Here is a 20010-nt window from a genome sequence, read left to right as displayed (position 1 = left end):
GTAGGTGGAGTTAAGGCACCTAAGAAATCTTAGAATCCATATACTCTGTTTCTCCGTAGTTTGTTTAAACCTTCCTCTTGGAGATCCCTTCTGACAACAGATGGAAATGATCCTTTTGTTTGACTGGGTTGGGCCTAAAGGACTTAATTTGTCAGAAAGGAGGGAAGGGAGACCCGGGCAGCAGGACAGGTGGGTGGAGGGAAGCCTTTAAGCAGCGGCAAGCCCAAGAGACACAAAGCTCCAGGTGAGGGGCTCTGCAACCCTGGATTCACTTTTACTTTTGTTTTTTAAGCAAACTTTTAGTTTAAGAATAGTTCCCGAGAGGAGTGTACAAATCATAGCCTGTACAGCTCGATGCGATTTTAATTTTATTTTGCCAGAGAAATTCAATGTGCTTCACAAACCTATGCCCTCATCCCCCTTTTTCTGCAAAGACACTGATGCTTTGGCCTCTCATGCCGTCTGGCCCCCCTGTTCCTCTCAAATCCAGGGTTTCTCCCGCCTGATGGCCTCAGGTGAGTGGAGGAGGCCAGTCCGGAGTTAATTGATTTCCTCTGGGGTGTCCTGGAGGCCCTCCAGCCGCGTGTGGGTGCAGGCATCAGGCATTCTGTAGCAAGGCGGCCGTGCTTCGGCCCCACGCTCCCTGAGATTCCGCTCCCATCATGATGGGGGAGGCCTGGGGCTTCTAACGAGCTCTCCAGGGGATTCTGATGTAAGAGGCCCAGCCTACCCGGTGAGAAATGCTTCGCTTTTCCTGCTCCAGAGATGGAGATGAGCTCTGACAACCTGAGACTGAGCTAGATCACAGTTTTTATCCTGTGATGGGGAGGCGGGAGGCAGAGCCGTTTTCTAACCACACGCAGAATCCTCCACGCAGGGCACTCAACCCTCATTTACTTTGCTCTGCTTCAGAGCCTTCCATGACCTTCAACTCTAGACGTACCTATTAAGAAGTGACAAGGCTGGATGCTTGGCTTCTGAGGCCTGGGGAAGCGGCCTTGGGTGGCTAAAGCCCTCAGCTGCGGCGCTAAGGCCTGCGTAAAGATGGGGAACCAGGCCCGCTTTCCTCCCTATAAAGAGAAGCTTCAGGCGTGATTTTCTTTGGCCTAGAGAGACCCCAGCTGTTTTTTACTGAGGCCTGTGGCCTCTTTCGTGAGAGACCCTCAGCTCGAGGGATCTTTGCTTCGTGTAAGCTTCCTGTACCCACTGTCAGGTAACCGTGAGCTCTGACCCAGCACATTCACCCTGAGGAGTGGCAGGTCCCCTTGATACAGAAGGTTGTGTCCAGAAATCCCCTGAAAGAAACAGTCAAGCATGTTTTTGTTTTTGTTTTGCCTCAGTGTGACTTTTTAAATCCCTTCATTCTGAAGAGGCATGACCTAGTGATGCTGTGGTTTCTTTCTCTTACCGCGCTGCTTCTCAAAGTGTGGTCCCCAGACCAGGCGCATCCCAGCATCACCTGGGAGCTTGTTGTAAATGCAGATTACTGGGTCCTGCTTCAGATGTAAGAATCAGAAACCCTGGGGGTTGGGTCTGGGAATTTGTGTTTTAACAAGTCCTCCAGGTGATTCTGATGCACATTTTGGTGTGAAAACCACTGGCTTCCCGGAAAGCTCATGCGAATGCCTTTAACTCAAACAAAGAAAATCTTGCTCATTGGTGGAAGGTGCAGTTTTCTGGGTTTTTTTGTTTGTTTTTTGTTTTTGTTTTTTTGGTCCCTCATTGCAGTGAGGGGAGGTCTGCTGGCCAGAGACGAAGAAGAAAGAGAGACTGGGGATAAAGGTGCGAAGTGATGTTTCCATGGATCTCTTGAGTATCTTCTGACCAAGAGAGCATCACCAAAACCAGCTGGGGGGGGGGGGGCGACATGGTGGAGAAACCAAATCGCCACGTACCTGCGATCAGAGAGGCAAATGTCCCAAAGCACAGCTGTTAAGCAGGCCTGGGTTCTGCCAGCCCCCTGCTTTTAAATAAGTTCAAAACTCTAGTCTAATCAGTAGCGTGGCCACCTTATCCTGGTTTACCCGACTTTCCTGGTCTTAGAACTGAAAGGCCCATGTCCCAGGAAACTCCTCAGGGCCAAGCTCCAATGTGTATTTTTTTGCACACCACCAATCGATTCTCCAGTTCTCAGTGGATGCTAACTGGGCGTCATTCAATTCAGTTCAGTTCAGTTCAGTTCAGACACTGTCCTCTCAGAGACAGAGTCAGATCCCACGGGTTAAGGGCTCAATTGTACAAGACAGTCCCTCCCTCTCCTCATACTTTAGAGGCCAATTCCAAGTCCAATTTGTCGTCTGTGCTTGTGAGCAACCAGCTATAGATTGGAGGTTCCCACACCTCCCCCCTTGGGTTCCATTAATTTGCTAGAGCAGCTCGTAAAACTCAGAGAAAACATTTTACTTACTGAATCACTAATTTGGTATAAAAGGCTGGAACTCAGGAACAGCCAGATGGAAGAGATAAACAGGGCAAGGCCTGGGGAACGGGTGGGGCGCCTCTGCACCCTCTCCGAGTACACAACTCTCCCCAAATCTCCACCTGGTCACCAGTCCGGAAGCTCTCCATCCTTCCGGGTTTTTGTGGTGGCTTTATTGCCTAAGCATGATTGATTAAGTCATTTGCCACTGGTTACTGGACTCGATCTCTAGCCCCTTCTCTTTTCCTGTACAGAAGGGGCTGAAACTGAATGCTCTAGCCCTCCAACCACAGGATTGGTTCCCCTGGCAACCAGCCCCTCACCCTCAGGTGACCTAAGGTCAGCTCATTAACATGACAGAAGATGCCTTTATGGCTCTAATCTCTTAGAAAATTCCAAGGGATTTAGGAGCTCTGTGCCAGGAATGCGGACCAAGACCAAACATATACGTTTTATTATAAATCACAGTATCACGGGGGCAAACCAAGAGGATTGGTCACCAGTCACTCTGTTTAGTGCCTGCCCATTAGAATTACTTGTTGAGTTTTAAAAATTACTGATGCCCAGGACCACCTTCGGAGTTGATGATAGACTTGGTTTGGCATGTAGACAGGGCATTAAAATGTAAAGGGTCCTTGGGTGAGTCTAATGCACCTAGGGTTGAGAACCACTGCAGCTACTTGTCTGTCATTTCTCCTAATAAAAAAATTTTTTAAACCAAAACAAAGTTCAACGTCTCTGATGAATTCAGACCCCTACCACAAATCATACACAAAAATAGACTCAAAATGGATCAATGACCTAAGTATAAGGGCTAACTATAAAAATCTTAGATGAACACATAGGAGTAAATCTTCATGAATTTGGACTTGGCAGTGGATTTTTAGATATAACCCCAAAAGCATAAGCAACAATGCCAACAACAAAAACAGATAAATTAGACTTTGTTGAAACTAAAAACTATTGTGCATCAGAAGACTTTATCAAGAAAGTGTAAAGAAAACCTACAGAGTGGGAAAAAACTTGTAAAGCATATATCTGATCGGGTCTAGTAGCCAGAATATATAAAGAACAGTACAACTGAAAAACAAAAAGATAAAAAACCCAATTGAAAAATGGGCAAAGGACTTGAATAGATATTTCTCTGAAAAAGGTGTACAAATCATAAACAAGCACACGGAAAGACACCAGTAGTCGTTAGGGATGTGCTAATCAGACCAATAGTGACACTTCACGTCACCCCTACTAGGATGGATGTAACAATAATAATTTTAAAAACTGGAAAATAACAACCTTTGGTGATGTGGAGAAACTGGAACCCTTGCACATTGCTGGTGGAAATGTGAAACGGTGCAGCCACTGTGGAAAACAGTTTGGCTGTTCCTCTAAAAGTTAAACACAGAATTACTATGTAACTCAGCAATTCCACTCCTAGGTATATACCCAAAGAACTGAAAGCAGATACTCAAACCAACACTTGCACACCAGTGTTCATAGACGCGCTATTCACGATAACCAGAAGGTGAAAACAACCCAAGTGTCTATCAACAGACGAATGGGTAAACACGTGTGGCACATCCATATAGTGAAATATTACCCAGACAGAAAAAGGAACGAAGTACCAACACGTACAACGACATGGATGAATCTCAGAAACATTGTGCCAAGAGAAAGGGGCCAGACACAAAAGGTCATAATATTGTATGATTCCATTTATATTAAATATCCAGGGCCTGGGGGGAGGGCAGAACTGGGAGTGACTTCTTAATCAGTATGGCGTTTTCTTTTGGGATGATGAAAAAGGTTTAGGACCAGATAAAGTTGGTGGTTGCAGAATGTTATTAAAATAGTTAATTGTATGTTACATGGATTTCATCTCAAAAAAATAAAAAACCAATGGTTCATTCTTGTCTACAAAATATAATTAAAACTGAACTCTTCAGCAGTCAAAGTCACAGCGGGCCTTTAACTACTTTCTGTAACCTTATCTTTTAGCACTCTCGCATTTGATTCTTACTCTTTATCACTACATGGAGTCCCATTGGTACCAACGTGTGAAGTATGCTTCTGCCTCCCTTTGAAGTTCACCCACGTGCAGTGGGACGTCTCCACCAGCTCCTCCAGCCCACAGTCCTCTCTGTCTCTTATACCTCTTACCTTTACATCCTTGCCCTCAAACTGTGGTACTTGGATTGGCAGCATTGGTGTCACCTAGGAGCTTATAAGACAGGCAGAATCTGGAGCCCCCACCCCTGACCCACTAAGTCCGAATCTGCATTTGAGCAAGTTCCTCTGATGATTCAGGTGCACAGGAAAGTCTGAGCAACACTGGTTCACACGACTGGGCATCAAATCAGATCGAATCACTTTGCAAACTGTGTTTATTTATGATATATATTTTAAGTTATACACATGGTAAAATTACAAACTGTGTATTTTGTAAGCAAAGAAGAAAAAAGAGCATTGCTCACCACCCAGTTCTTCAAGGAGCAAGCCCTAACCTGTTTCAATCTTTGACAGTTCACTCTGAGGGGGAATTAAGACAACAGAATAAAGCATTCTATGCTTTTGACAGACAGGCCCCTTAGATAGATGTGTATCTGGGCAAGAATTGTAATGAAGCCAGATTCTTGCATCTTCCCATAGAAAAACACTAAAATCATTAACTTGAGATATTTGTTCTTTGAGACTAGCAGAAATCTTTTACCAAGATGTGTACTTGACCTCACGTGTTCCATAGCCCCAAATCAACATATTTACTAGATTCTTCCCTACCTCTTTGGAGCAGCTTCCTCAGAGCTACTGCAAGGCTGTCTTCTGGGTGATGGTTCTCGGTAAGACCCTGAACAAAACTTAAACTCACAACTCTTATGTTGGGTGCTTTCCTTCGAGTTGACAATATTTTAATAAAAGTGTGAAGAAAGTTAATCTTCAGCCTCAGTTGCTCAGATTTCTATCCAAGAGGCAATCCTTTATTAAAGAGTCTTGAGTATTTTTCCCTGTTTTATGCACATGCGAGCACAGACGTATGTGTAGATTTCCCTTCCTCGTTTTGTTTTTACACAAATGGTGGCATTTATGAACCAACTTGCACTCCACTCAACAGTATATTTTGGAGATCATTTCAGCGCATGCAGATCTGCTCAATATTCTTTTTAATGACTGCATGGTAGTCATCCCGTAGTTTCATTGTTGTGATATATGTGTGTAATTTATTTACATTACAGCTCTTAAAGGACACCATGTTGTCCATGGCCAAGCTTTGGTGCCCACCCTTTGTGTGTATCTCTGAGCATGTGATGCACCAGTGTACCTGTAGGATGAAAGAATTGTTGAAAGATATGTGCATTTTAAAATTGTGAGAGGTCATGTCAAAATCCCCTCTAAATGCAGCACCAATTTACCTTCTTGGGAAGCTTTAAAAAGATACAAAATTTCAGGCAACCTTTTACAGTCAACTCGTGAGCATCTCTGTGAGTGGGCTCCCGAACCTGTATTTTATGTCTCTGGTGATTCTGGTACAAGAAGTCTGTGGGAGGGAAAGGGAACCAGGGGGCTGACTGATCCCCATGCTGTGGTTCTTCTCCAGTTGCCTTGAATTGCTTTTATCTTTTGATGTAAAAGTTCGATCTCCTCACCAAGGATGGGTTCCTGAGGACGCGCCTCAGGGTTGCTGCTTCTGTAATTCTAACCCTAACACAGTGCTTTGTATGACGTTGCTGGTGAATGATGAGGCTTCAAAGAGCATTTGTGGCTCATATAATGATTTTGTTTTATTTATTTATTTTTTCTTTCTAGTTCCTTGGACCAAACACAGAGAAGAATGCTGGGCCAGCCCCTTTCCATCCCCACTGCCCAGCCCAAGAAGAAAAGAACACCAATGATGTCCTTTCTTCTCCAAGGTCTGAGACACATTGTCAGGAACAAATGGCTATATCCTTGCTGGTCTGCCTTAGTTCTGCTGGCTCTACTGATTTCCTTCTTCTGAAAAAAAATTTGATGACAGTTCTTTGAATACAGACACAATGTCTGGAAGATAACAAGAAGATGGGTTGGGAAGAATGTAGCTTGCTGTGAACTTAATAATAAAATATAGAATGAACTGTAGTTAATATTCAAAAACAGTGATGAGACCTGGTCATCACCCAAACACCAGACAGCGCTGTGGGTCTAGTCTGCAGCTCCGCCCACTTCCAGGGATGGTGATGACGTGGTTTTTTTTCTTCACTCTTGTCTGGATCTTGGTTCTGACTCCAGCACCTGTTGCCCTGTTCTGTGATGCGCAGAACACGGGGATTCATATGCTCTGATAACCCATCTCATGCCCTGCAGTTAATTAAAGCTTAGTCCCGGAAGTACATATTTCTGCATCAGCCACACGGGCTTCCCAGTTTGCATTATTTGTGCATTTCTTTTCCTTAATCGCTCAGCTGCTTGTCCTTCTGTGGTGGAACAGCCTTCAGCGGCCCTGAAATGGATAGACGGCCTTCTGCTAATCATGTCAAATGCTATTGAGAGGTTGAGTAGGTTGAGCACTGAGAATTGACCCTTGGATTTAGCCACACTGGGGGCAGGGAGTGGGGAAGGGGTGGGGACATCAACCTGACTGCAGGAGGTTCCCAAGAGAATGCAGGAGAGGAGCTGGAGAAAGCAAGGGCAGATACGTCCTTCAAGGTTTAGCTACAAAGTAGAGCAGAAAAGTGGGGGAGAGCTGGGGAAGAGAGAAACTCAGGGAAACCCTTTGAGACGGGAGGAACACAGCTTACCTTGTCCTATGAAAGAATCCCTGTTCTCACGTCACCACGTCTAAAGCCCCCTTTCTCAACTCCGTCACACCCACAGCTGCCCTTGGGCGCCTCTCTCCATAGTCCCCAAACCTCCCTCCACATTAGCTCTGCATTATTTTTCTCCACCCCTTTCCCCTTCCTCCATCCGTTTCTTCCCTGTGCAGATCAAACTAATGTATTTCCAGCAAACATCAGGTGTCATTAAGTAGAGAAAGAAGGAGTAAAAATGAGCAGGCAAGACAGGGTTTTCTTCATAGGGAGGGATTAGGGTGGGCAGTGGGTAAGGGTGTGACTCTGAACACTCCTAAATCAGTACATTTTCACTTGCCACCCAGGTCTCTTGGAAACTGAGGCTCCAGAAGCGGGAACCTCTGAAGAATGCGGTTTTCATCTTGGCAGAGAGAGCCCAGGACGCCAGTGTTAAAAAGCGTCATATGGCAATGAGAGGCCTGGGAACCATGGCCTGTGAGCGCCTGGACAAGGTAGGACAAGAAGGGAAGGGGGCGCTCGGCCAGCCCTCATGGCCTGGAGTCCCCAGGCCTGGGATGTGGTCCTTCATGTGCTAGCTGTATAGATCAGCTATACAGCTATAGCTGTGTAACAGTTCAGCCCAGACCTGGCATTTATTATCTCACAGTTTCCTTGGGTGGGGAGTCCAGGGACCGCATGGCTGGGTCCTCTGCTCAGGATCTAGCTAGGTGCCATCAAGGTGTGGGCCGGACTGCATTCCTTTCTGAAGTTCAGGGTCATCTTCCAAGCTTTTGGGGCTGTTGGAAGAATTCAGTTCCTTCCAGTTGTATGATTAAGTTGTCCCTATTTTCTTGCTGACTGGCCACCCTCAGCTCCTAGGGGCTCCTGGAGGGACCCCTCTCACAACATGATGGCTTAATTCTTTAAGGCGAGCTGGAGAGTGTCTCCCACTCCCATCTGCTAAGGTGGAGTCTTACACAATGTAAAGGAACCACGGGAATGACATCCATCACCACTGTCATATTTGTTAGGCCAGAAGCAAGTCGCTGGCTCCTTCCACACTCAAGGGAAGGAGCTTGTACAAAGGCACACATGACTCATTTGGGGTCATCTTAGGGTCATCACATCTCAGGATGGCCAGCCTTGGGAAGCAGAGCTGTGGTGAAGATTAGCACACAGCTGGACTTCACCTTCTGGTGAATTTAATACTTGTAATCATTTATGCTTGTTTAGTAAAAGATGTTGTCTCCACCTGTTCCTGCAGCCTCTGTCAACTTCAGTGACCATTTCATCTTGTCCCCTGTAAAGGTGCTCAGTAAGCCCCGGGTCCTAGATCATCCAAGTCCACCACCTGCCAGCCTCACCCACCCAGAGGCCGCGGTCCAGACTGCAACGTCTGTTCTCCTCCCAAGACCGAGTTGGGCTCGTGGGTCAAGTTCATGGAAGCATTTGTGTTTTGATGAGAGTTGTTGTGGCAGGTGCTGAAGAAGGCCATGATCTCTTAGTCCAAGTCCTAGGTTATTGGAAGATTAGAGGTGGAGCTGCTTTTCAACTCATGGGGAACAATCCCTGTGCTACTAATGCTTTTCAAACCTTGCTAACAGGTCAGAAAGTATAAGAAAATTGTCCTGGACTTGCTGGTGCATGGACTGTATGACCCGGTGAGTTCTGAAGTCATCCATGAGAGCGTGAAGACCCTGACCATCATCCTGGGCAAGATGCAGGGGAAAGGCTTGGGCTCCTTCTTCATAGACATCACACTTCAGGCCCGGACTTTGCTGGATGACGTGAGTGAGACAGCTCAGGAGGACTGCGGGGCCTTAAAGTCAAAGTGGGATTAGAAATGGGAGGCCTGGGTGGTGTGCTGCTCAGGAAACAAGGCCTCTGTTATTCACACATTTATTAAGAAATCTGGTTGAGAGACTCGTGCTGTGCTGGGGGTTAGGGAAGACATAGAAAGAGGTGCAGAGTTCCACCCCCAGCCCTCAAGGAGTTTTCATCATAATAAAGGAGTATGTGTATATATATATACAATGTGATGCCCACAAGTGTTCAACGCTGCCTTATAAATGGAAGAATAATAGTAGTTCCCGTTTAGGGAGCTCCTACTGTGTCCCAGGCGCAGTGCCAGGCAGTTTACATGGATTATCTCATATCACCTTCACAATAACCCTGTGAGATCAGCACTATTATCTTTACTTTATAGATGAGGAAACCAAGGCACGGAAAGGTTAGGTAACCTGCCCAAGGGTCGCAGAGTTAGTAAGCAGATATGAAACCAGGCCCTCTGACTACGGGGCTTGCACTCTTCACTGCCAGGTGACAGGCGGGCTGGGCAAAAAGTGCCCTGACACAGAAAACGTGAGGACTCTGAGACACCTCCCTTTAGGGAACTGGTTATCCTGCCACAGTCACACACACACACACACACACACACACACACACACACAGAAAGACAAGACCTGCAGAACAGGGAACAGACTTTGCATTTAGCGGGGGTTCCCCACACCTAATTCCCCGTAGACTCACTCCCCGAGAGCCAGACGTACCTGCACCGCCACACGGGAGGAAGAGAAACCTTGAAATTATGACACTTGGAGCTTCTATAGGAGGTGCCGGTGCATTTGCCTCTCCTCCCTCTCGGAGAGATGGAGGGACCTCTGCTCTGCGATGTAAACTGGTCCTCTCCGGGGAGGGGAGAGGAAGGTCTGTACTCCACCGCCCTGGATTATAAATTGATATCTTCAGGGAAATGTCTCTAAATCTGTCTGGAGGTGCTGTCTTCCTGTCCGGGGCTTGTTTTCATGCAATCATTTTTTAAATGCAGGTGAACTGTAATTTTGGATCAGGAAGCCCTTATCATGTAGAATCCTAGGAATACTCCCAGGGAGCTGTTTCAACAGTTTCTATCATAGCCCTCATCCCTACCTGCCCTGTGCTGTGCCCCCATCAGATGACTGTCGGCCTCCCAGGGGACAGGCACCCCCTTACACATCTCTGTCCATCTCATAGCATTAGTGTAGTGCTTTGCGTAGAGTCAGGTCTCAATAAATGTTAGTTGAATTGAATTACACACACTCCCACACCCTCCCCCCCACACACGGGTAGAACAGTGAAGAAACTATGACGCTAAAGCAGTTTCTGTATGTCACATGTGCTAAAAAATAGTTTTAAATACTTCACAAAATGATCAGTGGTCTGCAGTCTTCCTAAGCATCTGTGACCAAAAGCAGGGAGAACTGACAGGGTGTCAGGGAAGAAACAGAATTGTTACTTCCGCTGCAGGTAGGAGAAACAGTCTAAAATAAAGAGAGATGGCCTGGCAAAAATCCTGGGCGTAATAAACAGGAGATGAGTTGAATGCATTATGATGCAGCCAAAAAAATCCTTTTATGTATTGACCAGGAAAGAGCTCCCAGATAGGCCGTTTGATGAAAAATCAAGGTGCAGGGGGGAGGGTATAGCTTAGTGGTAGAGTGAGTGCTTAGCATGCACGACTCCATTAAAAAATAAGTAAATAAAAATAAATAAATAAATCTAATTACCGCCCCTCCAAACAAACAAAAATTCAAGGTGTCTAACCGTGGGATGGTCCACTTCCATTTTTGTAAAAATGTGGAAAAGAGCTATTTATATATATATATATATTTTTTTTTTCTTCTTAATTTTCTGGAAGGATACACACAAAATTTATGACCTTGTGGGACAGGAAATGTGGCTGCTGGTAGAGAGAGGTGGGAAGGAGACTTACTTTTTTTATAAATCTTTTTGGTTATTTTGAATTTTGAACCATATAGATGTATTCTGTCTCCAAAACATTAAATAATGAAGAAAAAAGCTGAGAGTAGCACTAGTGATCTCTCAGTCTGATTAATCCTCTCCTCTGCTGGTGGAGAGATTCACTGAAGACTCCACTCTGTCCCCCACCCCACCCCGACGCGGTTACCTCTCGGTAATGACCTGGGTTTTGTTGTTCTGTTCACGGGGGACCCATAGGAGAATGACAGCCTGAGATACTCGGCTTTTGTCTTGTTTGGGCAATTGGCTGCCTTTGCTGGACGGAAATGGAAGAGCTTTTTCACCAGTCAGGTGAAGCAGACTCAAGACTCCCTCCTGACCCATTTACAGGATAGGAATCCCCAGGTTGCCAAGGTAAGTCCGTGGCTCCCCAACCCACCACGTGAACCCCCTGTGCCAGGGACTTGGGATGCAGCCCTGCAGAGTTAAGATGCCAGGCCCTCAGTTCCTGCCTGTTCAGTCGTGGACACTTAGCAGTGCATCCATATGAATCCTGGAAAGAGTGCCTCCTGGGTGGGTGATCTCGCCCTCTGAACAGGAGTGTTATTTTCCACTCACTCCTGCCCCACCTGCCCAGTCCCAGCGCCTGTCAATGCTGGATGAACTCAGATTGACAGGGGTGGAGGGGTGAGGCGGGGGAGGTGTGCTGGTTCATTCCCAGGGGCAGCGGCCCCTAGAAGGGGCTATTCACACCCAGTTAGCTTTTGTCACTGTGCCTAGTGCAGATTTCCCACCCTTGGCTTCTTAGTTTCCCATGGAGCTTTTGTTTTATTCTCGGAGAAAATGTGTCCTAACTGGGTTGGATCAACCTCAGGGCTGCTTTGGAGCAGGTGAGAGTTCCAAAACCATCAGGAGCAAAGGATTCCACCAAATCACCTGGGTTTTTTTGTTTGTTTGTTAAATTAGTGCATGAGGGAGGGAGGGAGGGGAGAGAGAGAAATTGGGATTGAGATTGGGAATTCAGAAGCCAGTACTACTTTGGATGAGCCGATAACAAGGGCTGTGGTAAACTATAATGCTTTGTCCTCCCCACCAGCGGCAAGTTATAGACATAGTCATTTTATAAGCGTAAATTCTTTAAGGTTCAAGTTTTCAGACTTCCTGGAAGTTACTTTCACACTCTCTGTGGCTCCCAGACCACAGACAGGGAGCAACGCTTTTCCTTGCTTGGGATTATACAATTCTCTAATATAGTTGACAATGAGATGGTAATCTTTCTCTCAGGCTTGCAAAACGACTTTTCGAGCCTGTTCTCCGTATCTGAGACAGAGGAAGGAATACGGCTTCCAGAGTGAAGAGGATCAAAGGAACCCTAAACTCTGCCGGCAGCTGGTGAGTGAGCGAGGGCAGGAGAGATTCTCCCAGGATCCCTGTCCTCGTGTGTTAATGCAGAAGGTGATCAGGCAAACTCCCAGGGAGTTTTCCCCATAAAAAGACTCAGGCCAATTGTGTTTCAATTGTAATTGACCCATAATACGATGTAAATGACAAAACGCCCCGGAGGACTGTGCACGAAATGTATTGGCAGTTTCAGTTCAGATCTTTAGATGAATGCAGGTAATGGTGCCTCCACCTCTGAGAACCTGAAGATTGTTTATCCTCATGCTCTGCATTTGACCACCGTCTACTCATTCTATAGTCGGGGAGGTTTACTGAATTGCTCCCTCACCTGTACCTTCGGCAATTTCTTTCAGAGCCACTATCATCCAGAGCTCCTGCAGTTTTTCTATGCAAATAAAATTCTGTGAACAGAGAGCAGCAGAGAAATGGATCCTAGAGCACATTCTCCCTCTTTTAACTGGATGTTTCTGCTTGCCTCTTGTGATTGTGATAGAAAAGGGAATGTCTAGCAAAAATAATACAGTGGAATTGTGTAATTATATCCAAAGGAGATTCTAAATAGCATGTGTATGTCTCATTTTTCTCCCCATACAAATTTGATGAGAAGGTGCATATTTTTCTTTAAAACATTTAAAGTATGTATAGATTCATTGCTGATTTCTCTGCTTTTTCCGTCTTAAGTTCATCTCTGTCATCTATTTTTATTTTTAATTTTATTTTTAATTTCAAAGGCTTGGGAGAAAAACTATGATCTGAAGTTTAAAAAATTATTTTGCTATTGATACTTTGTCATTTGCTTATTAATACTTTTTCTTGGCAAGACCTATTTAAAGTTGGCCAAGGTACCAAGAAATCAGTTGAGAGGGGTATCTTTAGCGTCTCATAATCTTCAACAGTCACTGCCTCCAAGATCATTCCAAATAAGAGTTAATATAGAGAAAAAAATTGATGAAGCATGTGTTGAAAAACCTCAAGTTTATGGTAATGTATGGACTAACCATAATGAGTAACATATAGTGAGAATGTTTATAATGTATTGGGTACTCTGCTAAGCACTGTGCAAGTATTACTTAATACTTTCAACAATGCTGTCAGCAAAGTGCTATTAACTATCTTCATTTTATAGATGAGAAAACTAAAGTACAGGGAAATTAAGTAACTTGACCAAGCTGATCCAGTAATTGATGGAGCCAGAAATCAAACCCTGACTTCTGGATCCTACAGTCAATGACCGTGCAGTACTGCCTCATTATGGAATAATTGACTGATGGTTAGAAATGTAAAAAAATAAAACAAATTAAAAAAAAAAACTCACAGCTTCTGCTCTTCTGTTTAACTCAGTTAACCTTCACTTTTGTATGTGTTAAGTATACATTTCTATTTAATTTGTGAGCTATGTATATATTTTTTATTAATCACCTGTTGGCTACTATGTCAGTTTTTTGGTGATCAATCCTAGTTTTATGACGGCTCGCTTTACTCTTATAGAAAGATTCCCCCGCTACCCTCCCTTCAACCAGATTGCTTCCCAAGCTTCTCCTGTAGAAATTCTAATACTGTTATGGAAACAACAGGCCAGCCAAGAAACAAGCACCACTCGGAGGGTTGGAGTACTCAGATGAATTACGCCGGCAGGCTCAGAGGGGCTTTTGCTCCGAAGCTCTGAGCACCTCCAAGACGTGCACATGAGGTTTTATAGGGTTAATTACAAGCTTGGGGTATTCGGCCAATAGGCATGGAACAGCTTTAGCAGCATCACTATCACAAAAGTAGAGGCAGGGAGGTAGCAAACCAACATTTCAAGGCCAGATATGTCTCTTTGAAAATCCAGCTGGCTAGTTAAAAAAAACATGAACAGGGAATCAGCAAACCGACACTGATTAACTTAGATTTACGGATCAGCCCAGCAGAACTCAGATCAGTAATCCGACACTTGTTACACTTAGATTTGTGAGTTAGCTTGTTAGCCCAGCCCGGCTCTTCCTTCACAATACTACCACTGAACTTGGCATTTGGGCCATACCTGGACAGACTGTGTTCAGTATTAGAAATGGAAAATGCAAGAGGGTCATAAATGCTAAGAGGGATCTTAATGTCAGTCTGAGAACCAGGAACTGTTTTCTGCCCTGGCTCTCCAGAGACAGACAGGACCACGTAAGATAGATAAGGGGGTGAGGTGTGTCCCAGGACAGACAAGGATGTGGGAGGTGGCAGAAGGGACACTGGAGCCAGGTGGGAGTGGGGTTTCCTTCTTCCTATTTTGAAGCCTGGGGACTTGACAACAGAGGCTTTTGAGGGGGACTCAAGCTTAGGAGCCCCTGAGAAAGCTCTGAGCTGAGAGCCCTCTTCCTTCTCAGATGTTGGTCTGTTTGAAACTACGTTGCAAGGTTGGTTTAGAATAGGATGCAGTCTATTAAGGGATCAGTGAGTGGCGTGAGAAATGACTGCAGTTAGCTAGCATGCAAACAGGCGGGGCTGGCGTGGGGCAGGCAGGTCTCATGCTCTACAGGTCAAACCTCTGTGCACTTAATGGCCCTTGGTTGATTACAGTTGTGGAGGACGCTGTTGAATTATGTGACTTTAGGATTCGCGGTAGACTGCTACTTTGGTGGCCCCCAATGAATCATGCCTCCTGACAGTCATGCCCTTGTGTAAACCCTCCCCTCGAATCTGGGCTGGCTTTGTGACTCGCTTTCACCATTGGCACGTTCTGGAAGTGCCACTGTGCCAGTTCTTGGCTATGCTTTAAGAGCCTGAAAGCTTCCTCTTTTGTGTGCTGAGTGAAGCCAGATGCCCTGTAAGACACCAGACTACCAGGACAGAAGAATGACTGGTCTCCATTTGGGAAGGAAGCCCAAGCCAACCACATGGAGAGCCTGAGGAACCCAGCTGTATGGTCGGGCCGCTCAAGATGGCTCTTCTCTGGCTCTCTGTGCATCCCTGCTCCACCAGGCGCTGCCTCACTCACGTGACTCTCCAAGCCTCTTGATTATAGGGCTTAGTTAGCCCCTGGTAACTGATGAGCCCACCTGGTGTCAGTTCCCCCTATAAATGGTAGCCTCCTTCTCTGCCCCCGGAGTCACGAGGACTGCTGGCATGTCCTGCCTATAGTCTGCCGCACACGGTGGGGTGTAAGGTCATTCGTCCAATAAACCATCCATGTCTCTGGGCCCCAAGGCTGGGCAACCACAAGACTTGCAGGCCTGCAGGGGGCAGAGTGACACCGACCCAAGGTGAAGTCTGAGGCCCAGACGTAACACGTGGGCCATTCCCGCCAGGTGCCAGTGGTTCAAGCCACCCCAGCAGATACCACGGGGAAGAGACTAGCTGCCTCCACGGGGCCCATCCCAAACTGCAGGATTGTGAGTAATCAGGTGAGTGTTGTTTTCAGTCACCGACTTTTGGTACAGACAGTCACTCAGCAATAAGTAACCAAAAAAAAAAAAAAAAAAAAAAAAAATCCTTGTCCCTAGTGTTGTCTTTCGGCCAGTTTTGTTTTGCTCTCAATAAGTCCTCTGAGTTTAAGCTATACTTCCAGAAAGGTACGTTGTCATGGGATTCTGTGGTGACGGCAAACCTTGTTTTCCTGTTTGTATCTCACCGTATCTGTCACAGCACCGAGCACGTAACAGATGACTAGGAAACGTTTGCTGAAGACAGGGTAATTTCAGATGGAAGTGGGAACAGAGTCCAAGCTCCAGTTTGCTGTTCTGGGCTCCCGGCCCTGGGCTCCCACTCTTTCTTTCCAGCTTTTTCTTCTGTTACTCGCTTTGCTCCAGTCAAGTTTGGCTCCTCTCTTCCCTAAACCCTGCTTGGTCTCTTACGCTCCCTGCCTTGGCTCTTGTCTGTTCTTCCTGCTTCAAATCCCCTCCCCTTCCCCCCAGGCATACGCACACAGTGTGTCTCACATGTATCTCCTGGCTGTACTCCAAGACCTGGGTCAAATGCCCCATCCCCTCAGTCAGGACGGACTCCCATCTCTGAACCCCCAGAACACCCTAGCAATCTTCTGTCACTTCACGTGCTTTAGCTTGTTTGAAATTTTTTTTACCTACAGGTCTTTTCTCCCTCTGTTAGATCAAAGCTGCGAAGTATCACACCCCATCTTGTATATTTTTGTATCTCCCACGTGACCTCAAAGGTACTCAGTAAGTGCTTAAAAAATGAATGTTGGTTAGGGGGAAAAAAGTCAGAAAGTCATCTGAAGCTATTACCCCTTGGAGGAGCCCGTTTTGATAAATAAGGGTGATCATTTCTCTCCTTATAACTGATCTTCATGTATTTAAAGTTTCTTAACGTATTGAAAGTTTCTTGTCCCCGCTGAGATGCCTGTTAATTTGAATGCCAACCTAAAGGTAATGTTCTGACATTTCTGACTTTTAAACACTAGCTATAGAACATTTAAATGAATGAAAGAGAAAGAAAAGTTCAGGCGCTCCCATGCTAAGGGGTCGAGGCAGGGCTGTGCATGAAACTTGGTCCCTGCTTTCAGGCCTCGGATGAGATGGGTCTTTCTTAAAGGAACAGGAGGAAGGAGAGAAAAAGGCACAGAAGGACACTGAGGATCTAACAGGTGTGATCAGTAGTAGTAACCAGTGTGAACAGAATCCTGGGGCATAATCGAGGGAATGTTTCAAACGTTGTAAAAACACTAGTGTGTGTTTTGTAAAGAGGGAGCCAGCAGCTGTGTAGGGTGGCTGGCAGGTTGTGTTGTAAATAAGGCAGACACATATTTGTGCTTTTTTTTTTTTTTTTTCCAAGTTTTCTGCAATAAGCATGAATTACTTTTAAAATCATAAAACACATGCAAGAATGCTGTTTTAAAATAAAAATTAAGTGCCTGTCAGTGATTAAAGTGACAGGCTTTGGAAAGCCTAGGGTGGTTATTGTTCACTCTCAGTAGAGCTGAAGGAGAATTAATAAAATGGCCACACTTAGGCTAACATATTTTTGGCTTTATGCTTACTGCTTGCTTTTATTACGATCAGCAAACCTGACGGACAAGACACTGCTCCCAGCCCTGGGCCCGCTGTTAAAGCTGAAGTTGTTGGCATACTACAGTTTGATTTGACCTTACTCATCATTACAATCATGTTTGGCATCTGAGTCGTTCCCCAGGAAGGGTGTCATGGGACAATAACCTCAGGAGAATGACCAGATCCCCCAGAGTTCCTCCTTAGTGCCAGATGAGTCTGACCAGATGAAGGAGGTCAGGGGCTGATGACCTTCCAGACCACCGGGAGGTCCCAGGATACCAGGCACACTCATCTAGGTTTAGAAGGAGATTTCATCAGGGACCCTTGCTGATCTTGACCACCTTTCATGCTCCAACCTGTTCGTCTGTATAATCCCCCTGCCCCATCCCCGAGACGGGTTCACAGTTTTGAAGGCACTATCCTGCTGTGTGTCCCTTTTGCCCAGCAAAGTAATAAAGCTGCTTCTTCTAAGCTCCAAACCCAGTCTCTGAGTTATTTGGCTCCTCAGGGACGGGGGCCAATCTTTCGGCAACAGTGTGTGTTTGCCTTTGTCCTTTTGTGGCATTTTTGTTTTCCCTGTTGGTGACATAACTTGTTGACAGACAAAATGGCTTCTGGTTGATGATCAGTGTATTTGTGTTACTGGATTTACATTCTTCCATTCTGATCACAGTAGAGTAAGCCTTTTGCTCCTGTATTTACTTATGTGTTCAATGTTCTTAGAAAAACCTTGGGCTCTAGATAAACCCAATGCATCCCAATTGACTGAGGAGAGAGAGTTTGATATGAAAAGGCCCTGGTTATTTACCAAGTGAAGAACAGACTCCCAAGCCTGATATATAAGATTCTTCATAATAGACACCAACCTATAATTTCCTTTACCTCTTCCTGAATTCCTACTTCCTGAATGCTTCACCCTCCATTTCCTTGTTTCCTTTCACCATTCCCTGGGCAGATTCCAAATGTCCTTCAGAAGAAGAGCAGAGCAGTTGGGAGGATGTGGCCCTGGGTAAGTCAGTGCACCAAGCCTCAGTTTGCTGACCTCTGAATTGGACACAGCAACTCAATTCATAGAGTTGATGTTCTACGAAGATTCAATTAGGTAACACTGAGTGCTTTGCATAGTGCTTGGCGTACAGAAAGTGCTTAAGAAATATTAGTTAATTTTGCTCCTCACCCCCAACCAGCTCTCCAGATACTGTTTCTTCTCTTCCTGAAGCCACTCAAGTCTTCAGTGAGGCCCATTCTGGCCTGCCATATGGGGATTCGAGTGTCATCTTGATTCTCCCCAATGAATGATGGGAGTCCTGGGAGCAGCACCCTGCTCCTCACCAGGCCCCCAGACTGTATGTAGCTTTAAGCCTGGCCCACCACCTGCATTCAGTGAAGAATGGTTGAAGTTTATTGAATTGCAAATGCCGGTGCCTTGCCCAAGCCGGAATCTGTTACCTCTTGGGCTTGGAATAGCTCCATGTTTTAATAAGAATGAGAGTCAGAACTGAATGAGAATAGCACGTTGTTCTTTCCTACCGGCCTCTGGCTGGGGGTTGTGAACACTCAGAGCAGGAGCAGGGCCTTTTCATGCTCCCGAGATGGCTTCAATGGGCTCTGTTCATTCATTCCGCCCTGACAGTCCCAACAGCTCGGTTAATCATTCCATGCTGTATCTTTCGGGTGATCTCCTGTTAATAATTAACGCCCCACCTTCTGTTTCTGAACTTGACAGCTGTAATCAGGTTTCTTTCAAGCTAGTGAGTTCCTGCAACACTTTGGAAATGCTAACCAGGTAATGGCCTACATGTCTCCCTGCAAGAAGAAATGTTTTTCAGAAATGTAGATTAGAGAGTTAAAATGTCATTTCTAGGAGGCCCAGGCCTCTGTCGTGGTAAAAATGTGATCAGAAGTCCAAAGCTTTCCACGTGCTTGCATTGACCGCATTAGCAGACAAAGCCTCGCTGGAGCAAGAGAGAAGCTTGATTCCCAAACGTGAAGGGAGCTGGAAAGACGCAGGACTTGGCCTCAGAAGATCTGCACCTGACTTTATCACTTACTGGCTGGTTATCTTCAGCAAGTCACAGAATCTTTCAGCGCCTCAGTTCATTCATCTGTAAAATGGAGGGAAAACCCACCATACAAGATATTCTGATGATCCACTTTGCTGTACACCTGAAACTAACACAAAATTGTAAATCAACTCTACTTCGATTAAAAAAAAGCTATTCTGATGATCAAATGAGACAGTCTGTGTAAACAGTAAACGTTACCTCAGATGAAGTGTTATTTACATGGTAGCCTCTCATTATTGGAGCCTATTTATACAAGAGAAAGGGGTGGAAAGAATGAAATATAATATTAGCATAGACTTCAATTTAAAAGTAAACACTATGTCAAAATCTTAAAAATATAAAAACAGTAAAATTAGGTGTAACACATTGTTTTACATCAGGATGTTTTGCCAGATAACAAGTACCCTTGTTACTCTGTGAAATAGGATTTAGTGTGTAAGTTTAACAAGCATCTGCTCTGTACCATTTAGTCACACCCAAACTTTTTCTATATGATGGAAAGACAAATGTTCAGAAATTGTAGAAAACCGAGCACTTTTCTTTTGGATCACTTGAATGTTGGGTTCAAATTTAACTTAAAAACATTTATGATTCTGTTAGGGAAAAATAAAAAATTTCATCTGTTTGGATTGAAAACTGCCAGAGTCACAGTT

General features: G+C 45.3%; 1 protein-coding gene across 1 annotated transcript in view; it reads left to right on the top strand.

Annotated features, from left to right (window-relative positions):
* The window catches only part of MRO (maestro), a 59671-nt gene extending 46046 nt beyond the window's left edge, over positions 1-13625 (top strand). The window contains 8 exon segments of the mRNA XM_032470448.1: positions 491-515; positions 6218-6308; positions 6310-6321; positions 7542-7688; positions 8781-8963; positions 11173-11328; positions 12199-12306; positions 12669-13625. Of these exon segments, the coding sequence (XP_032326339.1) occupies positions 491-515; positions 6218-6308; positions 6310-6321; positions 7542-7688; positions 8781-8963; positions 11173-11328; positions 12199-12306; positions 12669-12722 (776 nt within the window). The 3' untranslated portion in view covers positions 12723-13625.
* The last annotated feature ends 6385 nt before the right edge of the window (positions 13626-20010 follow it).

The sequence above is a fragment of the Camelus ferus genome, chromosome 30, assembly GCF_009834535.1.
Source record: "Camelus ferus isolate YT-003-E chromosome 30, BCGSAC_Cfer_1.0, whole genome shotgun sequence".
NCBI classification, from domain to species: domain Eukaryota; kingdom Metazoa; phylum Chordata; class Mammalia; order Artiodactyla; family Camelidae; genus Camelus; species Camelus ferus.
The sequence above is the reverse complement of the archived record's forward strand: the minus strand, read 5'-3'. Positions and strand labels throughout refer to the sequence as shown.